The sequence below is a fragment of the Gopherus evgoodei genome, chromosome 15, assembly GCF_007399415.2.
Source record: "Gopherus evgoodei ecotype Sinaloan lineage chromosome 15, rGopEvg1_v1.p, whole genome shotgun sequence".
NCBI classification, from domain to species: Eukaryota; Metazoa; Chordata; order Testudines; family Testudinidae; genus Gopherus; species Gopherus evgoodei.
Genome location: NC_044336.1, coordinates 26,040,067 through 26,063,537, shown reverse-complemented (window position 1 = coordinate 26,063,537; position 23,471 = coordinate 26,040,067). Strand labels below are relative to the sequence as shown.

The following is a 23,471-nucleotide window of genomic DNA, read 5'->3' as shown; positions in this document are numbered from 1 at the left end:
GTCAGCTCACCCCTCCCAGAAGTGGCGGGGATTTGAACCAGCGACCGTGTGGAAGGCTCCAACCCCCCTGAGCTGCTCAGGAAGGGATCCTGAGTCTGGAGCCATGGGGGAGGGACCCTCGTGCCTCTCAGCATCTCACCTGTGTTTCTTCTCCCCTCAGCCCCAGAGGAAGCCCCCACCATCCTCTCGGTCACGCCTCACACCACCACCTCCGTCCTCATCCGCTGGCAGGTACCGTGCGGCACCGCGCTGCCCCTGCCTGTCTCTGTAAGACAGCGGCTTGACTCACATTCCCCGGGAGGGCCTGGGAGCCGTGTCCCCTTGGCACTGCGGATCCCCTCGTCCTCCGTTCCTATCCACACTGCTCTCTCTGGGCAGGGCCGCACTAGCTCACCACCACTCTGCAGCTGTGCCAACCGGTGCTGCATCTGCTCCAGAGCTCCCGCATGCCGCTGCTGGCCTGGTAGGACCCCGGCATCCGGGGCGCGGAGTGCCTGCCGCAGAGAGGGGCCAGAAGCAGGCTGGCCCCAGCGGGTACTGCTGCTCCCCACGGGCTCCAGGCTCTGGGGACCTGCAGGGGCTGGGACCTTGCACCTCTCAGGATCAATCCCTCCTCACCCCAGGGCTGGGCTCTGCAGGGACCTGTGAGCCCGCCCTGGCTGTAGGGAGCACCCTTGCAGCAGGGCAAGGCAGGGGCAATGAGTGAAGAAGGAAATCCCACAGAGGGGTGAGGGCAGTGCAGGCTCCGGAAATGGGCAGGGCCATGCACATCTATGAAAGGCACAGTCTCCATGGGCTGCACCTCCCTGACTGCACCCACCTCTTGGCTCCTGTCCCCCCCTCCATGCAGCCCCCCACCGAGGACAAGATCAATGGGATCCTGCTGGGTTTCCGGATCCGCTACCGAGAGCTGGTCTACGACGGGCTGCGCGGTTTCACCACACGCAGCCTCAGCAGCCCCGGTGCCAAGTGGGCGGAGCTCACCCGTGAGTGCCCTTATTCAGCTCCCACGGGGGGCAGGAGCAGAGCCCCCTGGGAACACACGTCATGGGGGGATTCCTCTCGCCCTGGCCCGTGGGGCTCTCCATGATGCCCAGCCCCACCCCAGCCCTGCCTTGGAACCCCCCCCCCCCCGAGTGCTCTGCGTGTGAACGCCAGCCAGCTGGCCCCAGAGCCTCCTGCACACCGAGCCGAGCTCCAGGAACCGTCCTGCGCCGGCGTGTCCCGCTCTTCTCCTCCAGGGCTGACCCCGTGCCTCGGGGGGGGGGGTGACATGGCTGATGGTGTGAGTGCTGACGCCAAGGGGGGGTGGGGCAGGGGTCTGCTCTCTGCTGGGTGGGGGGACCTGGAGGGGGCTATGAGGTCAGGAGCCATCAGGGCAGCTCACAGCTTGAGAAGGACATTGGTTAGCTGGGGAGAGCCTGAAATTTGACCTGGTGCTTTTTTTTCCCTTTTTCCCTGTTTGCGAAGTCTCTTGTGCACTTAACCAGGGGCCGGGACAGGCAGGGGCCAGGGGAGTTGGCCAGGGGCTGAGGTTCTCCCCAGACTTATGCTAAGGCCCCCGCTGAGAGGAGCCCCAGCTTCCAGGTCCCAGGGTTGCTGTGCTGAGGCCTGTCGGTCATCTCTGATCATGGCGCTGACACTGGCACTGCGCTGCGTGCTCCCTGCTGGCAGCGGTTAATGCGCAGAGGTACAGCACCCTGGGGAGGGCTGCAGCCCATGCCCTGGTAGTGGAGAAGGGGAGTGAGATGGTAAGGCAGAGGCCACCCAGTGCCAGGTGGGCAGCAGGCAGCCTGGCACTGACAGAGGAGCTGAGGCTGAGGGGCAGAGACCGGGCATGGCGGGGGCAGTAAAGCAGGAAGCCATCTGAGGGCAGTCCCAGGGGGTACTCACACAGCAGAGCACAACCAGCTCCTGTCACTCCCAGGGCGCTCCCCAGCTCTGGCTCCTCTGAACCCCCAGTGGCAGCAGTGAAGCTCCACCGGGTTTCTTCCCCCTGCCCGCTAACCAACGCTGCCCCCTGCGCTAGCCCTGGCAGCCGTCCCGCCGCTCCCATGCTCAGCGGGGCGTCCGTCCTGCTTGTTGTGTCTGTGTGTGACTAACCCCACTGACCACTCTCCCTGCGCTCCCTCTCAACGCCCACAGCAGGGTACGCCGTGCGGAACCTGACCGGAGCCGGCCTCACGCACCACGAACTGGACAGTAAGTCTCCGCTCTCTGCTTCGGGGCTCGTCTCTGTCCGTCTGCGTGTCGCTCCCCTCCTGACCCCCCCCCTCTGCATTCCAGCGACCACCTATGGGTCCCCCCCTGCACTCCACCTACGGGCGACCCCTGGTCACTTCACTGCTCCCCATCATACCTGGGGGGGGGCAGACGTACCGGCAGAGCTGCCCCCTGCAGCTGGGGCATCACAGCAGGTCAGGACATCCCCACTGCCCAGCCTAGCTCCAAGGGGGCTAATGGGAGGGAGGCGAAACACCAGTGCTCCTGTCCTTGTGGATGGGCCCCTGCCTGGCTCTCCCTGGCACCCACTTCCCCTCCTCTCACCCCCTGCAGATCTGAGCAAGCACAGGCGTTATGAGATCCGCATGAGTGTGTACAACGCCGCAGGCGAGGGGCCCTCCAGCCCCCCCCAGGAGGTCTTCGTAGGCGAGGCAGGTGAGTCAGGGCTGCGTGGGCATCTCTGCTTCCGGGCAGGCTTCGAGCTCCCCTGTTGGTCACTAAGGGCTGCCCCATCCCTGGGCCACGTCCAGCACTCACCAGGGAATTCATGGGCCCTGCCCAGCTGAGCTAAGGGAGCCTCTCCCAGGGTGGTAGCTGTCGCCATTCCCTATCGGCAGCCGGGGCCGCACTTCCCCGCAAGGAGACAGCCTGTGCCCACAGCCTGCCCTGCTCCCCAGCTGCCAGCCAGCAGCAGGATGCCGTCTGATGGATGGCAGCACAGCGGCTCCAGGACCACAGGGAGAGGGTGCGATCAGATGGAAGAGGGGCCGTCTCCCTCTCCCGCCACACCCCAGCTGCCATGCTGGGGGACGGGAGTGCCAGGGGGCTCGGACGCTCTCACCCCAGCTCACTCTCCTTCTGTAGTGCCCACTGCCCCGCCACAGAACGTGGCCATTCAGACTGCCACAGCCACCCAGCTGGACGTCACGTGGGAGCCGCCGCCCCTCGAGGCACAGAATGGCGACATCCAGGGCTATAAGGTACTGGCCCCCACCTCCCTCTGGCTGTTACAATCGGCACAGCACCCAGAGTAGCACGTCACTGTGGGGCACTGACCACCCGAGCTCCCATTGGCTTCCCTTGCCACACCAGCTGTGCCTCAGTTTCCCTCTGATGCCAGCAGGGCCAGGAACACTAAGCTGGATGTGTGAAGGAGTTTAACTGGTCGGTGAGGGGATGCTGGGGTAGAAGGCACAGCCAGGAATACAAGCCACAGTGAACCTGTTTGATTCGAGGCCATTGGAGCCAGGAGGGCTGAGGCCCAGCAGTCAGTGGCATCGGGATTGCAAGGGAATGGGAACGGGGGATATAGCCACCCTGCAGTGCATCTGTCGCCTCCGGGGAGCAGGGTTCATCCACCCCGGGGGCAGTGCCCAGCCCTGAGGCGGTGGGCATGGTAGCCTGAGCTACGGGGCAGCAGATTAGTGACAGGCTCCAACATATACATGCACGCACGCACGCACGCACATACACAAGCATGTGCGCACACATGCACGCAGGCACACACACGCGCACACACACAAATGCGCACGCGCGCACACACACGACCGGCCCAAGCAATCTGTCCTTTTCCCCCGAAGGAAGCGTCACAGCTGAGCGCAGTTCCCAGTGTGCTCAGCAGGTGGCACGGTTTCACTTCCAATCCTGCCCCAGCCCTTTGCTCCTGGCCCTCCCCGGGGTCTGGGCACTCCCTGCAGCAGGGCATAGCTGGGATTTGGGAGGGGGCGATTGCTGGGACCATACAGCCTCTCCCTGGATCTCTGGGCACCGCTCAAGGGTGACCTCAGGCCGTGTTTGAGTCTCTGGGCTCAGCCAAGGGCTGTGGGCCACATTTTCCATCCAGCGTGGCCTGGCGCCGGCACTTCCTGCTCCCCCCTTTCCTCTGGACACAGGAAAGCCCCTTCTCTGACTCAGAGCCAGAGATGTGCATGCGTCTTCTGTGCTCCCGGCCTGCGTGTGGCTGGGCCCCTTGGATCCGAGAGGGGCTGCGGGGCCTTCTGGAACGGAGACCCCTCTGGAGCTTTGCTGGTTCTAGAACCTGGGATTGTCCAGACCCAGACACTGCAGGCCTTTATCTCCAAGGGGCTGAGAATGGGACTTAATGAAACCGGTGCAAGCCCCATGTGGACACACTCGCTTCGCTTTGTGGTGTTTGGCTGAAACTGATCAGGAGGCGTTTAAGCTAAACCCAGAAAAGCCACTTTTGACCTGCAGTCGATATCCCCTCACAGAGGTTTTGAGAAATGGGTTGAACTCCCCATTCCCTACCCTGTGCCAAGCAGGTGTGTTTCCTAGGAGAGGGCACCGGCCTGGCTACACCGCTGTAGGGTAGGCGGGCCCAGGAGCTTTCCTCTTTCTGGAGCATTTCTGAACGTGTCCCACTGAGAGATGGGGCAGGGGTCTTCCTTGTGGGTAAGGGGACCTTAAGGATAAAGGGCCCTACGTCTCCTCCACCGCAGAGCAGCCACCGCCCCAGTTGCTCCACCAAGGGCCCACAGCAGGGTCCATTTCCTGGTGTGCTCTGCACAAGGAGAAGCCAGGCAGGCTGGATCTGGGGGAAGCTGAGCCTGTGCGTGGGGAGCCAGGAGCCCCAGCCCAGGGTGGAGACTCCAGGAGCAGGCTGTGAAGGAGAGCATGGGGATCAGCGGGGCTAGCAGCTATGTCGGGCCCCTGCCAGCATTGGGCCTGGCCTGACCCCAGCTCCCGTCTTCCCCATCTCTCCGCAGATCTATTTCTGGGAGGCCCAGCGCCAGAATGGCACGGAGCGGGTGAAGACACTGTTCCTGCCAGAGAATGGGGCCAAGCTGAAGAACCTCACGGGATACACCTCGTACCTGATCACCGTCTCAGCTTTCAACGCCGCCGGGGACGGGCCCCGCAGTGTCCCCGTCAGGGGCAGGACGCAGCAGGCAGGTGGGCTCCATCCTCCTCTCACTCATGGGGCCGTGAATCAGGAGGGATCGCACAGCGGCCCACAGGCTCCATCCCGACCTACAGACATTGCCCCCCCCACCCCCACCCCGCTCCGCCTTATCCCAGCCCTGGGCTCCTGCTGCCCAGCTCTGCCAAGCCCTGTGTGCTACCGCCATGTCCCTCTGGGTTCTGGTCCTGCCCTGAGCAGAGGCTGGCCACTGAGCTGAGCTGTGCTCCTGCCAGGTGGTTTGGTGCTATGAGGCTCTAGGCTGAGACCTGACAGACTCATCCCATTTTTGGCCCGGGGCTGGGACTGAAGCCAGGTGGGGGCGGGGCTCTGCAGTTAGCAGTGCTGTGGGAACACCTGGCTGGTGAAGTCCCCGGCACCCTCCCTTCCCATCTGAGAAATAAACCAGCCCGTGCGACCAAGTGCTCCAGGTACGGAACCAGCATGGGGGCAATGTGGGAGAACCAGGCTGGATCCACTGCCATGTCCAGCCACGTTACCCCACTGCCACCAGCTGATACCTGGGTTCCAGTCCCTCACCCACAGGGGCAGTATCGGAGGCAGCATCTCGTCACGGCCTTGAGGTTGTTCTCAGCACAGCACCAGGCAGGAGGCTGAAAATAATCCTCCCAGTTCTTTGTGCTGGATCTGCCCAGGTAGCTCCGGGGCTCCCTGCTGAGGCAGGCGCCCTGTCTCGGCCTTTTTGGGGGGGCCTCAGGAGACCCGGAGACGCTCTGCCGGGCGGGCTTCAAGCACACTGCAACAATGCTTCATTCTCCTTGACCGTTCCAACCCCCCGGGCAAAAGGGGAATGGTGGCATTAAACCCTTCATCCCCTCGCCCATCGTGTCAGGGCAGGAAGTAGCATTTCCGCAAAATAATTCAGAGGTGTGAGGTGTCTTGGCAGGGAGCTTGTCATCAGGGAAACCAGAGGCGCAAGGTGCGCTGGGGTCAGGAGGAGACACAGCCCAGATGCGCCAGGGGTGCATAGATCTGAAGACTGGGGAGGCACAGAGGGGCCCGACAGGGCCGATCAGTTGTTTCCGATCGGGTCTGGAGTGCTTGTGTCTCTCGCTCTTTTCTGGAGATGCGGTGGGAAGAGGGGGGCCTGGAAGAGTCCAGCCCCGCAAGGGGTTGTTACTGGGGACTTGGCACTGGCGGGATGAGTTTGGAGTCCTCAGCTAACTCGCTGTACCATGGGCAGCCACTTCCTGAGCACGCCCTCATGGCCCAAGGTTGCTCCATTGCGCCCTGCCTCAGTGTCCCCCCTCTTGAGGGCCCTTTAAGAACTCACTTGGTCCAAAAGTCCCCCAAGTGACCCCCTCCCAGGGTCCGTTTAGTGAGTCCTCAAGTGCATGCTGGCCCTCTAGGCCCCAGCCCCAGTCCAACGTGTCTCTCCTGGTAACCCAAACTTGGACAAAGTCTTTCAAACACAGAGCATAAACTCGCACAGTCTCCCACCCCCACTCTGAGGGACTGCCTGTCTGCTTCCCACACCTGCTCAATAGGGCGTGCCAGGTGGGGGGTGGGGAATTTGGGCAGGTCACAGACACACACCTGTTAATGCTGATGGCGTGTGACTGAATCCATCCCTTTCCCACAGTCTCACTCGCCAACCAGCCCACCCAGTAAACCCCAGGATGAGCTGGCCGAGGAGTGAGGGGGGCCAGCGGGATCCGCCCCTCTCCTCTCTCGCCCTGGGGGAAGTCTGCAAAGCCCCTCTGCTTTCTCCTCGCAGCCCCCAGCGCCCCCAGCACCATCCGATTCAGTGAGCTGACCACCACCTCGGTGAACGTTTCCTGGGAGCCGCCTCTGCTGCCCAACGGCATCCTGGAAGGGTACAGGCTTGTCTATGAGCCCTGCACGCCTGTGGACGGTAAGAGCCCTGGGCTGAACGGGCGGGGTGAGGTGGAGGTGGGACAGGACCATTCGCTGCGGAGGGGAAAGCTCGGGAGGTGTCAACAGGGGTCAGGGGCCTCTGCTCCCTGGGGGGCTGGGAAACAGAGCTGGTAGAGGAGCTTGGGAGTCAGGAAAATCTGTTTCTGTGGAAGGATTCAGTTTACCCCAGGCCAGGTGGATGTGCTGAGCAGCATGGGCTAGAATCGCTTTGTGGCCTCCTGCCACTCGTCACAAGGTTTTGGGGACCAGCCTAGTGTCCCGGCCCAACTCCCGCTTGTGCTGTTCCCTTCTGTTGCTGTTTCCTTTAAAACTGTTCCCATGTTCCTCCCCAGGGGTGGCTGCAGGGCACCTGGGATTGTCTCGTAGGTCACTGTGCAAAGGGCTTGGAGATACACGAGGACACACGGTCCTGAGCGCACCCGAAGCGTCGCTGTGGGAGCAGAGGGCGCATGTTTTGTCCCGCCATTTTGATGGTGAAAATGTTTTTTTCAACAAAACGGAAATTTTGGCCAAAGTCCCTTTGTTGGTGAAAAGTTTCAGGGATTCAGAAAAAAACAAACCAAAACAAAACCGAGCAAAGAGCATCTTCAGTGGCATTTTCACGGGGTCAAAACATCTCAGCGCTGCCAGCTCTCATGATCCTTCATCACGTCTTCAGAGGGGGTCCAGCGCCTCCTTCCCCGTCTCTCTGCAGCCCTGCAGTGCCCCATGTAGCCCAGCCCAGCACTGCCACAGCACCAGCTCCCCTATCCGAGCTGTTACGTTCCAGGGCAACAGACAAAAGAGGGGAAGCGTTGGCTCCCCGCTCCTCCCCGAGCGGCCGATAGGACATGCAGAGCGGGCAGGAGAGAGCCTGAGAACGCAGCAAACAGCGCGGGTGGGGTGGCCCGAGGACAATGGCTGCTCAGTGTTCCCTGCTGCCACCTGGGCTTCTGAGAGTCAGGTTCAGGGAAAGTGCTGTGAAGCGAGAGCTCTGGAGGAGGGCCACAGTGACCCAAGGGAGCAGGGGCAGGGGCGCTTCTCCTTTGAACCTGCGCCATGCAGGATCTCCTTTGATCCTGCAAACCCTGCTTGCCGCCCACAGCACAGAGGGGCCTGGGGTTCTGCCAAGCAAAGAGCGTGTTTCAGGGCATGTGCTGATCCCGCAGGGTCAGGAAGGCTCTCCCTGCTCGTGCTGTGCCAGCTAGTGGGGGGCATTATGTGCTTCCTGCAAAGCAGGGTACTGGAGGCAGGATACGGGCCATGTAGGTGTGTGTTAACGGAGCCAGCCTGTGCTATAGTGCAAGAAACCTGGGATCCAGTCCCCAGAGCAGGGACGCCAGCCTGGCTTCTCTGGATTTGTGCTGCAGGGAGTCGCTCCTCCACACAGGCCTGTGGGTTGGTTTGGCCACACTCAGCATCAGGCTTGCAGTTCTCTTCCCCAGTGCCAGGTCCTGGCACTGTGAGGGAGGGTGGGCGCCAGGATTTCTGCATGCCACGTCTGTGCCTTCTGCCCCCCAGGCGTGAGTAAGATCGTGACGGTGGATGTGAAGGGGAGCAGCCCCCCATGGATGAAGGTGAAGGACCTAGCGGAGGGCGTGACGTACCGGTTCCGGATCCGGGCCAAAACCTTCGCCTACGGGCCCGAGATCGAGGCCAATATCACCACGGGGCCGGGGGAAGGTACGGTGCTGCTGCACAGGCTCATGCTGCCTCTCGGGGGTGGAAGGGGCTTTGTGGTGAGGGGAGGGCCCCCCAGGATTCCCACAAGCGGAGATCTCTGCAGCAGGAAGGATTGACCCAAAGGGCCCCATGGACAAATGCAGTGGGAGGCTGGATGGGCAGTCGGGGTTGGACGTGGGGGTTGGAGTCATGGGGGGCTGAGGAGAAAGGCAGACTGGGGGCTGGGTAGAGGGCAAGGGGCTGGACCCCGCCGCCCCTCCAGTGATGTTAGAAGGTTGTGTTTTTTCTCCCCATGACGACTTGTTTTGCTCTGGTTTCCCAGGTGCCCCCGGACCACCAGGTGAGCCCTTCATCTCCCGGTATGGCTCAGCCATCACTATCCACTGGGCGAATGGGGATCCTGGCAAGGGGCCCATCACCCGATACGTCATCGAGGCCCGGCCCTCAGGTACCATACGCTCCCCCCGCCCTGGATGTCGTCTCCCCACCCCCTCGCCACTGGCCTGGCAGGAACGCAGGCCCCAGCTCTGCCCTGCGGCTGCCATCCCTGCAGGGCAGGACGCAGGCCGGTGGCCTAGCAAGGCACCTGGGCTGTCCCTGGGGCCCAAGGCAGGACCAGGCCCTACGGGCATCCTACAGGGGGAAGGAGGCCGGGCGCCCCGAGCGCGGGGGGAAGCCCAGCGCGCACTGCACTGGAACAGCCCGTTACAGTCAGCCAACCCTCTGGTGGCTGAAGACCCAGGGAGGTAGAAGCCCCAGTGCTGCTGCAGCAGGTGGCAATTCCCTGCTAGCTCAGGGGTCCCATGCTGCCCAAAAGTGCTGACTCCAACCCCCCATGCTGTGTGTGCCATTCAGCCAGGACCTTTGCACTTATTGCTCGGGGCTGGGAACTTGCAGCCCTCTCCTCTCCCATCCCGTGCACCCACCCCCTGCACTCTAGGGCTGCTCCATCCCCTAACCAAGCTGGGCCTCTCTCCTCTCTTCCAGATGAGGGGCTGTGGGACATCCTCATCAAGGACATCCCCAGGGAGGTGACCTCCTACACCTTCAGCATGGACATCCTCAAGCAGGGGGTCAGCTACGACTTCCGGGTCATCGCAGTCAATGACTACGGCTATGGGACACCCAGTGCACCCTCCCCTTCCGTCTCAGGTGCAGGGGCTGGGAGGAACATGCCCCGGGCTGCTCTCCTGGCCTGTCTCTGGGGCCATTGTGCCAGGAAGGAGGGTTCGTGCCACAGGGAGACAGGGACCTCCTCATTCACCCTGTCCCACCTAATGTACCCCCCTCCCTGCAGCCCAGGCTGGGGGGTGAGGAGGGGAGGGGATCTGGGACTTGGGGAAACCAGCAGCAGAGGAGGTGAGGGGCAGCAGGTGCTGTCAGCATGCTGGGGGCAGGGGCCTGAGCTGGAGAGTGGGGGGCTGAGTTAACTGGAGCAGCCCCTCCCGGGAAGGAGGTGATCTCTCCATGTGCTCCTCTCCATTGCCTGAAAATGGGTGGATACGGCCATGTCACCTGGCAGTCACCGTACTGTGATTCCCCTTCCCTCCCCACAAACACTGCCATGCCCCTCACTCCTGACCCATCACCCCTGCCAGCCCAGTCCTGGGCTCCCCACACAGCTCTGCCAGGGCCCCTCAATCCCAGCCCACAGCCCCCTGCTCACCCAGCCCTGGACTCTCCCCCTTGCTCTGCCAGTGTCCCCCACTCCCAGCCCCCTGCTATCCCAGCCCCACAGTTGAAGAAGATCTGTTGTTTGCAAGTCTGTTGGGGTTCCCCAGGGGCAGAGGAAGGGTCCTCGGGATAAGACAGGTCCCATCCCAGCACACCAAGCTCCAAGCCCCGCCAGTGCCCAGGACAGGCCCCAGGGTGTGAGCCGGCAGGGCGGGTGTGTGACTCATGCTGCTCTCCATGGCTGCCTTCCAGCCCAGAAAGCCAACCCCTTCTACGAGGAGTGGTGGTTCCTGGTGGTCATCGCCTTGATCGGGCTCATCTTCATCCTCCTGCTGGTTTTCGTCCTCATCATCCGCGGGCAGAGCAAGAAGTATGCCAAGAAATCAGACTCAGGTGAGCGCCCCTGCACACAGGGCAGGAGCTGCTGCCCAGTGGGGCTGCCCAGCCCGGCATAGGGTGATGTGATGCCACCAAGGCCGTGGTGCGAGAGGAACGGCCCCCAGACTCACCCAGCTGCAGACAGGGTGCTGGGAACCAGGGGTCTGGCTCTGAGCCGCCCTAGTCTCAAAGACAGAGGTGCAGCACTGGGAGTCTGGGAGCCGTGCCTGGGTATGGGAGATGAGGGCCACGGAGGGTCATGTTTCGCCTTCGCTGTCTGTAGCTTGCACCCCCCATGGCTGTGGAGCCAGAGGGCCTGGCCCATGGCTGGGGTAGACCAGCACCGCTCTGCTGGAGGTGTGCCTGGATACGCCAGAGGAGGGCAGGGTTCTCCATCAGCTTTTGCCCTTGTTATTATGGTTCACGTCACTGCTGGCCAGGCCTCTCCCTGCAACCCGTAACACTGGGGTTAGCGCAGAACGTGGCACAGGCGGTGACTCCAAACCCGGAGGAGCCAGTGTCAGGGTGCACACCGTGCTCCTGGCGTCCCTGGGCATGGCGTGGTGCCTGCCCTGGCCACCCAGCACTGGGAGCTTCCCCGAAGGCTCCACCCAGCAGCCTGATCAGTGGGAGCCTTTCCCTTCACTGCCCTGACCCTGCCGCCTTCTGCCACTCGCCCACCAGCTGCTCTGCTGATGGAAGTCACACCAGAACCGTCCCCCCAGCACAACAGACCCATCCCACCCCTGCCCTGCCGACAGACACGGGTTAGAAAAGCGCATCACTGGCCGTGTTAATGTCGCTGGGAGCTAAAGATCAAACAACCGGCTTCCCTCATTGTGCGCTGCCAGCGGCAGGAAAGGTCACGGGATTAGTAAATACTGCTGTTTTCCTAACCAAATGAAGGGCTCAGATTGTGGGACTAATGCCGCCCGCCCTGCTGAGTCAATACACTTGTGTAGCAAAGGGCTGGCACTGGGAGCCCGGACTCCTGGCTTCTAGTGTGGGCGACTTGCACCCAGAGCCTCTAAGGCTGGGGCCTGGGTTCGTGGGGCCCAGAGTTAGAAGCCAAGGGGCCCAATTCTCCGCCCCTCGGCTGCTGGGTGACTGCTCCCACCTGGGCATTGTGGGTGTGAAATGCGGCCGCACCATTCGCCCCACCGGTGCCAGTGTCCGACGGCAGCACTGCACCAGGAAACGCCCACACCGGCTGGAAGGCAGGGGGGCAGTTGGGCCCCAAGGGACCAGAGCCGGGCAGCTTGTGCAGCTGTTTGCAGCAGAACCCTGCGCCAAAACCCAGTGCTCGCCCTTCAGGGATCTCAAAGCACTTTATAGACATTAACGGGTTAACCCCTGGGGGAGATCAGGAAGCATCAGTACCCCCGTTTTAGGGATGGGGAAACTGAGTCACGAGAAGAGTGGTGATTTGCCCAGTCAGCTGCTGGCAGAGCTGGGACACAGATCTCCTAATGCTCAGCCCTGATTTGCCCAGGGCTTGCTGCCCCATTGCTGGGCACAGCATGCCATCCGCCCGCTGTCTGCTCGAGAGCCTGGGCACATCACAGATTGCATACTGGGTGGGATTTTACCATGCTCGCAGCGTGACAAGCAGGGCTGGCCTGAGACTGACTCCCAGCGGAGCACCAGCCATGCAGTCTGCTCCTCATGCCTTCAGCTGCCCAGACGGCTGGGCTGGCACAGGGAGCTCTGCGTAACCCATGCCCCCTGGCCACGCTGGGGACCTGTGAAGAACAGCACCCCGGCCTTGAGCCCCACAAAGGCACCTCAGCTCTGGCAGGATGGCACTGCACTGGGATACAAGGGCTGGCTGGAGAGAGGGTGAGCTCGTCCCCCAGAGCCCTCACAGCCCAGGCCAGACTGAGTGATGAGACGGGACAGGTGAAGGCTGCCCTACCCCTTCATTGCCCCTGAGCGTGCTGGGTGTGGTGCCTGCTGGCTGAGCTGGGGGTGTTCTGTGCCCTCACATCTGGGGAGAGAGGGGGGTCATTGGCCTGGGGAACCCCTGGCTACAGTGCACCTGCCTGCTCCTCCTTTCTCCATCAACTTCTGGGGAGCTTCCCCTCCAAAATCCATTGCTTGTCTCCAGGCCTGTCTCGGGGAGCTGGCCACTCACCACGGCAGGTCGGGAGGGTCGACCATGGAGTTCGAGCTGGTTCAGTAGCCGGGTGTGTGATGTGCCGGTTCCCCGGGCTGGGCGCTGATCCAGCTGATGGCTCCCCTCCTTCCCTGACAGGGAACAACTCCAAGGCAAACGCGCTGAACCACGGGGAGATGGTGAGTCTGGACGAGGGCAGCTTCCCTGCCTTGGAGCTCAACAACCGGCGCCTCTCTGTCAAGAACTCCTTCTGCAGGAAGAACGGGATCTACACCAGGTACCAGCTGCGGGGCCCAGGGCTCTGGGTGCCCAGCCAGAGATCTGGGGCCAGGCCCCCGCCCCCACTGTGCCCCTCTGGCCGGGTTACTGGTGTGCTAGCACCCGCCGGACACTCACTGACACCAACTGCACCCACAGGTGGTTCTGGGTGGGAATGTGGAGCCCGGAGCAGCAAAGGGGTTGGATGTGGCTCCGGATCGGGCTCTCCACCCAAAGCCATCGGCTCCAGTGGGGCTGCCGCTGCTCACTCCCCACCCATGACTGTTGTAGAGGGGCGGGAGCTGGCATTGCTCTGAAGCACCTGGGAGCTGGGCTGAAGCAAAGCCCGTAGGCACCCCACAGGTTCCCCTGCCCAGCTCCAAGAGCTAGCTGCAGTCAGAACACCAGTCTGTGATGGGTCAGGATTGAGGGGCATTGGCAGAGCTGTGGGGAGAGGGGATCCCTGGGCTGGGCTAGCAGGGGGCTGCGAGTCAGGTTTGAGGGGCACTGGCAGAGCTGGGGGGCAGGAGCCCTGGGCTGGGCTAGCAGGGGGCTGCGGGTTAGAGTTGAGGGGCACTGGCAGAGCTGGGGGGTGGAGCCTGGGGCTGGGCTAGCAGGGGGCTGTGGGTCAGGGTTGAGGGGCACTGGCAGAGCTGGGGAGGTGGAGCCTGGGGCTGGGCTAGCAGGGGGCTGTGAGTCAGGGTTGAGGGGCACTGGCAGAGCTGGGGGGGTGGAGCCTGGGGCTGGGCTAGCAGGGGGCTGCGGGTTAGAGTTGAGGGGCACTGGCAGAGCTGGGGGGGTGGAGCCTGGGGCTGGGCTAGCAGGGGGCTGTGAGTCAGGGTTGAGGGGCACTGGCAGAGCTGGGGGGGTGGAGCCTGGAGCTGGGCTAGCAGGGGGCTGCGGGTCAGGGTTGAGGGGCACCAGCACAGCTGGAGGCGGGACCCCAGGGCTGCAGGGCAGGCGTGTGGTGCTGGCAGAGCTGTCGGTGTGGGCACTTGCTCACATCCTGCCCAGCTCCTGGTTTCGAGCACCAAACAGGCTCTCAGTTTGGAGAGGGCAGGAGAGGAAAGCAGCGGAAACCGAGCCGCTGGGACCCCACTGGTTAATGGCTTATCCCCAGGCAGGCCAGCAGACTGCAGTGGGGAGGGTTGGGGTGCCAGCCCCACGGCCGATGCTCTGAACAGCCCTGCTAGTGCCCAGGCGTCATGGCGGGGGGTGTCAGTGGGCTCGGGTGGGGCCTGCTGGGAGGGCCATGGCTGATCTCCCCGAATGGGGCCAGGGGGATCTGCTCCAGCGCCAGAGTTCTCCATTTCCAAACGAAATGTAGAGCTTCCGTGTCCCTGCCGAGGTCCCCGCCGCGGCCCAGCCCCGGGAGCCTGCATTACTCCGATGAGGACGTCACCAAGTACAATGACCTCATCCCGGCCGAGAGCAGCAGCCTGACAGAGAAGCCCTCAGAAATCTCGGACTCCCAGGTGAGGGGCAGCTCGCTGGGGCCGGGGCTCTCAGCTCGGCAGGAGGGTGAGAGGTGGCTGCAGCCCAAGGGGTGGGGGGCAGGGGTCAGACAGCCCTCCCCACCCCATTCACCCATTGGCCTCCTGGCGGGAAAATCACTCTGCACGCAGTGCCTGGGATCTCCAGGCTGGCTGCCCCCGTCATCCCCTGCAATTACTGTCCCCTCTGTCAGCTGCATCCCCTTGTCCTCATCACCTCCCCCCACCCCGGAAAGGGGATCGGGGATAGGAGTGTGTTACAGTTGTTGTACAGACAAAACTACACAGGATCTTTTCAGGAGGCAAGACAAAGATGCCACATTTATTATGATAACAATTTGATTTGTGACCAATAACTAATATCTTAATCCTTATACACACACATTATACCTAATACCTACACACACATGCATGCACCCATCAGATGTTCTGCAGCTGCTGCATAGTTACCAGTCCTGGACATAGCTTGAGTTCATGGCTTGATTTTGCAGCTTGGGTTGGTAGCTTGTGGCGGCAACTGGCCAGGAAAGCTGGGCGCAAGGACGAGCTGGGTCTCTGTTGGGCAGGCACCGATGCCCTTCTATGTTGGCAGCAGAATGTTACCCTCCAAAGTCTCCCATCTCACCCATCCTTTTTGTAGGCTTTAGTTTGAATTCAGGCCATGTCTACATCTAAAATTTTGCAGCGCTGGTTGTTACAGCTGTATTAGTACAGCTGTATAGGGCCAGCGCTGCAGAGTGGCCACACTTACAGCAACCAGCGCTGCAAGTGGTGTTAGATGTGGCCACACTGCAGCGCTGTTGGGCGGCTTCAAGGGGGGTTCCGGGACGAGAGAGCAAACCGGGAAAGGAAACCAGCTTCGCCGCGGTTTGCTCTCTCGGTCCCGGAGCCAGCCAGCAAACCGCAGGGAAGGAGACCTGCTTGCTCGGGGTTCCGGGACCGAGAGAGCAAACCGGGAACGCGCGGTTTGCTCTCTCGGTCCCAGAGCCAGCCAGCAAACCGCAGGGAAGGAGACCTGCTTGCTCGGGGTTCCGGGACCGAGAGAGCAAACCGGGAACGCCGCGGTTTGCTCTCTCGGTCCCGGAGCCACCCAGCAAACCGCAGGGAAGGAGACCTGCTTGCTCGGGGTTCCGGGACCGAGAGAGCAAACCGCGGCGAAGCTGGTTTCCTTTCCCGGTTTGCTCTCTCGGTCCCGGAGCCAGCCAGCAAACCGCAGGGAAGGAGACCTGCTTGCTCGGGGTTCCGGGACCGAGAGAGCAAACCGGGAATGCCGCGGTTTGCTCTCTCAGTCCCGGAGCCAGCCAGCAAACCGCAGGGAAGGAGACCTGCTTGCTCGGGGTTCCGGGACCGAGAGAGCAAACCGCGGCGAAGCTGGTTTCCTTTCCCGGTTTGCTCTCTCGGTCCCGGAGCCAGCCAGCAAACCGCAGGGAAGGAGACCTGCTTGCTCGGGGTTCCGGGACCGAGAGAGCAAACCGCGGCGTTCCCGCGAGCCTCTCTCTTCCAGTGGCCCTGGGGGCTGAGATTCAAATGGCTGCCTGGAATCCCTGCTCCATCGGGGAGACTGTGAGTGATGGCAAGGCCAAAACAGACCCTGCCGCTCGGCTCTCTCATTAGCCCCTGGGCTCTGCCAGCAACCCGGGAGACGGTGGAGCGGTCGTGCAGCACTTCGCGCTGGCCACGTGGGGCTGAGCAGCGGGCCAGGGGACCCAGGCCTGCTAATCCCACTTCAGCAACTGTCTCAGCTGAGGCACTCGATTCCCTGGTTCATGTTTCTTCCCGCCCTGCGGGACTCTCACTTGGGGGTGGCCAGTGCTGAGCGCGCCTAGGGAATAACCAGAGCCTCAGAGCGGGATTATGGTACACGCAGGAGCAGCGGGTAGAAGTGATGGGTCAGATCCTTCTGTCAGTGGCAGCCAGGCAAATCCCCGCTGAGTTGGGGAGGACATGCCGGGTGTAGCCGAGATCTCACTCTGGCTCGTAGCGCCTGCTTCTCTTTTACACCAAGGTCCCTTTGGCCTTTCCCTTGCACCAAGGCTCCTTTACGCTACTGGAGCACTGGGAGTGGGAATCTGACCGACCGGCTCTTTTCTCCCTACACCTTGGAGGACTGTAGCTGCGCGGCCAAGCTCTGGCGGTACACTGGGAAGGGGCAGAGGGAACCCGAGGGGGTGGAGATGCGGGTGCTGCATGAGCACTAAACCTGCCCGTGTACCCCCATGACAGGAGCGCCTGCAGGTGCCCCCAGAGATCAGGACCCCCTTGTGCCACGCGCTGGGTAGCCTCACACGGAGAGGGCCTCGTGGGCTGGGTTATTCCTGCAGGAGAGTTGGGGCCCCGACAGGTGCAGTGACGCTAACTTGGGCATTTGTGGCACAGCTGGAAATTCCCTGGCCGCTCCCATCACCTGAGCCCGGTGCAGGCTTGTGTCTCAGAGCCGCTGAGGGGAACAGGCAGCTGAGGGCTTCCAGCTCTTCAGCAACCCCCCAGCTGCCCCATAGTCCTGGGCCTTGCCTGCCCTTTCCTTTGCCTGCAAAGTGGAGGCAAATCCAAGTTCACCCCCCTTTGCATTATCGCGGGTTGAGTGTCTTTGAGGAGCTGTGAGAGCTGCGGGAGCTGAAAGCTGTCACTTGATTGCTTTCCTGGCCGGCCCCAGCTTCCTCATGAATGGGGCCATTGTGTCTTGGGGAAGGGGGAAGCTGAATTCAATTCTGGAAAGCAGAGGGTGAGTTGAAAGGAGGGACGCGAGCCAACCCAGCCTCTGCCTGAGCTCTCTCTTCTCCCGTCCTCCCCGCTGTGCCCTCTGACAAAAATAATTCCGGCTGCTCCCAGAGATGGCGCGTAGGGTCAGTGCTGCCAGGGCTTGCGCTGGGCCTGGTCACCAGGGACACCGGGCGGGCCCTGGGTCTGGTCAGGGAAGGGATGCCAGGCCAGGCCAGGGGCTGGATCTGGTCATTGGGGATGGGGTCTGGGTCTAGTTGTTGGGGAAGGGACACTGGGCTGGGATCAGGATCTGGTCATTGGGGAAGGGATGCCAGGCCAGGCCAGGCCGGGTGCTGGATCTGGTTGTCAGGGAAGGGATGCTAGGCCAGGCTGGGCCAGGTGCTGGATCTGGTCATTGGGGAAGAGATGCCAGGCCGAGCCGAGTGCTGGATCTGGTTGTCGAGGAAGGGATGCCTAAGGGAGGGGAAAGGTCAACACCTTTGCCCGGGAAGGGGACAAAGGAAGGGAGTGGCAGGAGGGAAGCAGTTTTGAGTTTGGGCTTGGGGCTGTGTGGGCGGAATTCAGGGTATCCTAGCTAGGATCCAAGCACCCTGAAAGCCCAGAAGGACTCGGTGGAGGGGTCCTGACTGTGCCTGCAAGCTCTGCTGTAACCTGTGTTCCTGTTGTCCAATAAACCTTCTGTTTTACTGGCTGGCTGAGAGTCACTGTGGGTCCCAGGAAGAGGGGTGCAGGGCCGGACTCCCCCACACTCCGTTACAGATGCCAGGCCGGGCCGGGTGCTGGATCTGGTTGTCAGGGAAGGGATGCCAGGCCAGGCTGGGCCAGGTGCTGGATCTGGTCATTGGGGAAGAGATGCCAGGCCGAGCCAGGTGCTGGATCTGGTTGTCGGGGAAGGGATGCCAGGCCAGGCTGGGCCAGGTGCTGGATCTGGTCACTGGGGAAGGGATGCCAGGCCAGGCCAGGCTGGGTGCTGGATCTGGTCATTGGGGAAGGGACGCCAAGTCGGGCCAGGTGCTGGATCTGGTTATTGGGGAGATGATGCCAAGCTGCGCACTGGTTCTGGTCATTGGGGAAGGGACGCCAGGCCGGGACAGGCCCTGGGTCTGCTCATGCTCTATCACCAGCTTCCCCCAGGGCCCGATTCAGACCCTCCCTTACTCCAGTGCTGTTCCATGGAATCACTCTGGACTCACACCAATGTGTGGGAGACCCCGGTTGCCCCTGCCCACCCACTCCCCTGCCTGCAGGATGGGTGCAAGGGGGAAGGGTTCAGGAGCACGCTCTGATGTCATGTAGGGTCACGGTTTTCAAGCTGCCTCTCACAAGCCAGTGCCCAGTGGGCTGCTGATGGCAGTGCCCAGCGGGTGCCCCCTCAGCTCCTGCTAGCGTCATGTCCTGTGGGCATGTGCTTGTTGGGCGGCTAAGAGCTGCGGCCGGGCACAGCCAGACCTGGAGTAACCCAGCGCTCTGTCTCTGCAGGGGAGCGACAGCGAGTACGAAGTGGATCAGAACCACCAGAAGGCCCACTCCTTCGTCAACCACTACATCAGCGACCCGACCTACTACAACTCCTGGCGGCGCCAGCAGAAGGGCATCTCACGGGCCCAGGCCTACAGCTACACGGAGAGCGATTCCGGCGACCCCGACCACTGCCCCTTGTCCAACAGCACCAGCACCCAGCAAGGCAGCCTCTTCCGGCCCAAAGTCAGTAGGACTCCAACCCCCCAGACACCCGTCAACACCCCCAGCCAGCAGAGCACCCTGTACCGCCCCCCCAGCAGCCTGGCGCCGGGCTCTCGAGCCCCCATTGCAGGATTTTCTTCTTTTGTTTGATGGTTTCAAAAGAAATAAAGAAAAGCGAAAAAGGAGAAAAAATCCCAAATCCACGTTTATGTCCAGAGTTATTTTTTCTGAGGCGAAGGAGACGTCCCGGCAGGGCGAGCCCAGCGCCGGCCGGGGAGAGACAAGCAGACCCCGTTCGGATTCTAATCATTTGCTGCTTCCAGAGGCGCTTGGAGCCCTATAGAAGAGGAACCCCTTGAAAGGACCTTTGCAAAAGCTTGCAGTCCAGCTGGGGGGGCCTCCTCTTCTCTCTGAGGCTGAGGCACGGAGAGGAAAGTCACAGGGTAAAGGACGGCAGCAGGTGGGCTCCCGGATGACTCTGGTGTCTCCACACGGCGCTGGCTCCTTGCAGGCGGGTTTACTCAAGGGCCTTTGCTAACAGGACAAACCCACCCCTTTTTGGCCAAAGCTTTCTTTGTGCAATCCCTGAGAGGTCACCTAGCTAGCGGCAACCCGTGGCATCCAAAGGAGCGGGGCGTGGAAGTGGCGTCGGCCAGCGTGGTTGCACAAGACTTCAACCAGCGACCAATGGTGTCCTCGGCCCAGCACGGCAGAGCCTGATGTGGGATGGGAACGGTGCTGCTCTTCCACTCAGCGTTAGGTGGGAACAATGCCTGCGGGCCCTTGCTTCTCAGTGGGCCGCGGACGTGCCCGATGGCCCGTGTGCTGGACGTGGGACCTGCTTTGCCAGGCTGCCCACTCGGCTCGCCAGTCCCTCCTCTGCCCATCGCCTCTCGTGTCTCCCCGTGACATGCCATGTCAGAGTGTGGAAAAGTGACAAACCGAAACACACAGCCCATATGCAGCCGTTTGGTTTGCTGCTTTGGGGCGGGATGTGGTGGGTGGAGAGTGGATTTGGGAGGGATGGGGATGCTGGAGTTGTAATCGATTTACTTGAATCCTTCTGGAGGAGACATCCCCCTTCCAGCCCCCCTTAGCCCTGGCGAGAAGCGCTGTCTGCTGGGGAGGGGGCCTCTGTGGCCGAACTGCACCACGGGGCAGGTGACCAGCACGGGGACGGTTGCTTATCGGCACTGAGATTTGGTTTGGGGCGGCAATTCATTTCTTCCTTCCTTGGCCCCATCCTGGAGCGGGGGAGGGAAAGGAAAATGCCCTGGGGCCCGGGATGGTTGCGGGGCAAGATGTATCCTCCGCCTACAACGTGGTCTTCTCCCCCTGGCTTGGGACGGATGCCGCCCCTTTAACTCCAGCAGAACAGTGGGGCGGGGCAGGGCGTGATGGATTGGCAGCCAAAGTCTTTGTTTGTGTTCTGTTTTAGTGCCCAGGTTTGGCAGGGGATGCGAGGGGAGGGGGCCAGAACCGGGAGGAGGGGGATCAGTGGTGGTGGTTGTTTCCAGCATTGCAAAACACACAGTGCCTACTCGTCAGCTGGATCCCGAACTTCTCAGCCGTCTTCCCTTCCGCACGGGTGCAAAGTACGAGTGGAGGGTCCGGCTGTCCCCCACTGTGTCCCTGTCCTTCTGTGGATGGGGTCCGGAGCTGTCCCCGTGGTGATTGGCTCCATCCATGATGCCCCACGAGCTCTTGCCCATATTTGCACATTCTTGGCCCAGGCTGGTTGACAGAGGATTGAACCTGGTGCGTGGGGTCCCTTTAATAAAGACTCAAAAGCACTGGAATAGTTTTTTGGTTTATTTCTCTCCCCCCAAAACCAGAGAACTGCACTCAGGAATGACCCTGTACCCTGCAGAACTTGAGAAAGGGATGGAGCTGGGATCACCCCGAACTTCCCAGCTGCCGGTACCTTTTGCAGGCGTATTCCTGCAAGGGAGGGTGATGCGGGTAAGTAGTTGTGGCCCACGGGGTCTCTCTCACCTATGTTCAGGTGTGCAGAGAAGGAGCAGTGGTTTCTGTGCAGGTGACCTAGGAATGGGTTATCCTGGGAAAGAGCTGGCCAGAAATCAGCTCTGCAGTGCTGTCTGAGTGCTCAGGGCAGGGCTGGACAGCACGGTGGCTAAAATACCCGTGTCCCCCAGAGCCTTGGCTACACTAGAGCTCCCATTGGTGCAGCTTTACAAAGCTCAGCCCTCCTCCCACACAGACCGCCTTGTGGAGAGCTCCATTAACTCCAGCCAGGGAAAACCCCTTCTGTCCCTGTAGGAAGCACCTGCCCTACTTTGCAAAGATATGTGTCGCCAGGTCCCTACCTCCCCAGGATCACAGCTATGCAGGAAAGAAGTGTCCAGTCAAACCCACAGCCCCTCTCATTGCAAGGCAGCTAAATCCTCATCTCCTCCGCTCACCACCATGGACAGGGCAAGTGCTGGCTGCTTCCGGTGAGCCCAGGATTTAATCAGCACCTTCTAATACCCTGAAGACGCTGACCCTGGCTTGCAGGCCAAGGCGTGATTTGGGATTAGCCCAGAGCCAGGAAATAGATAATAAAGAATCCCCAGGGGGCCGGCTGGCAGTTTAATTTGCAGATTCCAAACCCATTAGCAGCAGGGCTGGTTCCTCGGTGGGGTGAAGGGCGGGGGATCGCTCTGGCTCCAGACACAGAGCAGAAGGACCCCACATCTGCTGAAGTCAATGGGGTCCTCCCCTCACTGGAATCGGCCTGAGTGGTGAGGTCAGACCTGCAGAAACCTTCCTGTGCAGCTGACATACCAGTCCTAAAATCTGCATTGCCCGAGCCGTCCGCCACGGCCGGGACTGAAAGAAGGAATAGCAGAGAGACAGAGTGTGCTTGTTCTAGCTAGACAGGACTCAGCAGTGGATTAGAAACTGGTTAATGGCCAACTCACAAAAAGTAACTAAATGAGGAATCATCATGGAGGACGGGAGGGGTTCTCGCAAGGATCCGCCTGTGACCCTCCAATAGCTTTATTCATGATTGGGAAGAAAATATAAAATCATTGCTGGTGAAGTTTGCTGCTGACAAGAATCGGTGGAAGCTAAATGATGATGGATTTCGCGCTAAGGTGGCTTCTTTGAACACTGGGCATTTTAACGCCGCCCAATGCAAGGGCCTACGTGGGGGAGCAAAGGCTTTAGGTCACAAGGGGAGGCTGGAATGCAGTGACCCTGAAAATGACTTAGGGGTTCTGGTCACAAGTAACTGCACGTGAGCTCCTGGCGTGAGGCCGCAATCAGAGAACGCTGGCAAGCCGCCGTCCGACGGATACAGAGGGCAGTGGCGAGCAGGAGTAGGGCGGGGATATGACATTAGTGAGCCAATTTTGAGGCCACTCTGTCCAGCCCTGGGGTCTGCACTGCCAGGAAGGTGGGTGAAAAACTGGCAAAGATTCATAGAAGATCAGGGTTGGAAGGGACCTCAGGAGGTTCTAGTCCCACCCCCTGCACAAAGCAGGACCAACCCCAACTAAATCATCCCAGCCAGGGCTTGTCAAGCCGGGCCTTCAAAACCTCTATGGATGGAGATTCCACCCCGTCCCTAGGATTCAGCAGGCCCGCTGTCGAAAACCTGCCTTAGAAAGTCAGCTGGAAACATCTCACCAAAGGAAGGAGTGGAGCCTTCGTCATTTGATGGCTTTAACTCAAGACTGGCTGTAGCGCGAATGGGTGTTACAGGCTCGAGGCAGAGGTTCTTGGCCGAGGGTCTGTGGCCTGTGTCACGCAGGAGGTCAGCCCAGGTCATCGTGAAGGGCCCTGCTGCCTGCCAAGCTGTAAGCATTTATTTGCATTTTGGGTTTGCCTTCTGGGCGCTTCAAATCGGCTGCTGAGCCACGCGTTGAAAGCGCTGGAAAAGAGCTAGGATGTCTATTTCCGCTGCCATTCCTCTTGTTTTCCTCTACGCTTCAGTCCAAGCAGAGAAGATCCGATCCCAGCTTGTGTCTTGTCCTGCCCTTCAGCTCCTGCTCGTGCTGGCGTGAAGCCCTCCCTGGCCACTGAGAGATCCCTGCTGACCCACCCATCCATAGCCCCCATGGGCTGCAGACCAGTGCGCGGTGCCCCCACCCAGAGCCTGCTGGCCTCCTTGGAAGGTGGTAGTGCTTATGGGGCAGCAAAGCAAACAGCTGGAGTCCCCCGCTCCGGCATTTCCCCACTGCCACTAGCAGGTGGTGTCGGGGGGGGGAGGGGCTTTAACTCAGGTGTGGATAGAGCCGTTATGCATCCTGACCAAGTTTGACTGGAAAAGCATAAGCCTAAAGGGAGCCCGGAAGGACGTTGGTGGCTCTGCCTGAGGATGGGGGGCCTGGAACCGGCTGCTGAAGCTGCCTCGGCACAGGCCCCCTTGATTGGCTGTCAGGCAGGATGCGTTTGCAGCTGGACTGGGATTCAGGGAGGCCACACGTCTCCTTCC

At 61.3% G+C, this 23,471-nt stretch overlaps 1 protein-coding gene across 5 annotated transcripts in view; it reads left to right on the top strand.

Annotated features, from left to right (window-relative positions):
- SDK2 (sidekick cell adhesion molecule 2) overlaps positions 1-20,820 on the top strand; it is a 168,983-nt gene extending 148,163 nt beyond the window's left edge. Inside the window, exons 32-45 of one of the 5 annotated variants that reach the window (XM_030534605.1) lie at positions 161-231; positions 851-986; positions 2,149-2,202; positions 2,557-2,658; positions 3,088-3,203; positions 4,950-5,136; positions 6,882-7,019; positions 8,543-8,704; positions 9,027-9,152; positions 9,692-9,856; positions 10,631-10,771; positions 13,011-13,149; positions 14,458-14,605; positions 18,824-20,820. In XM_030534605.1, the coding sequence (XP_030390465.1) occupies positions 161-231; positions 851-986; positions 2,149-2,202; positions 2,557-2,658; positions 3,088-3,203; positions 4,950-5,136; positions 6,882-7,019; positions 8,543-8,704; positions 9,027-9,152; positions 9,692-9,856; positions 10,631-10,771; positions 13,011-13,149; positions 14,458-14,605; positions 18,824-19,177 (2,039 nt within the window). In that variant the 3' untranslated portion in view covers positions 19,178-20,820. Of the gene's footprint in view, positions 1-160; positions 232-850; positions 987-2,145; positions 2,203-2,556; positions 2,659-3,087; positions 3,204-4,949; positions 5,137-6,881; positions 7,020-8,542; positions 8,705-9,026; positions 9,153-9,691; positions 9,857-10,630; positions 10,772-13,010; positions 13,150-14,457; positions 14,606-18,823 lie in introns of all 5 variants that reach the window. The other 4 variants (XM_030534606.1, XM_030534604.1, XM_030534609.1 and 1 more) reach the window with 4 other exon arrangements.
- Positions 20,821-23,471: the final 2,651 nt, after the last annotated feature.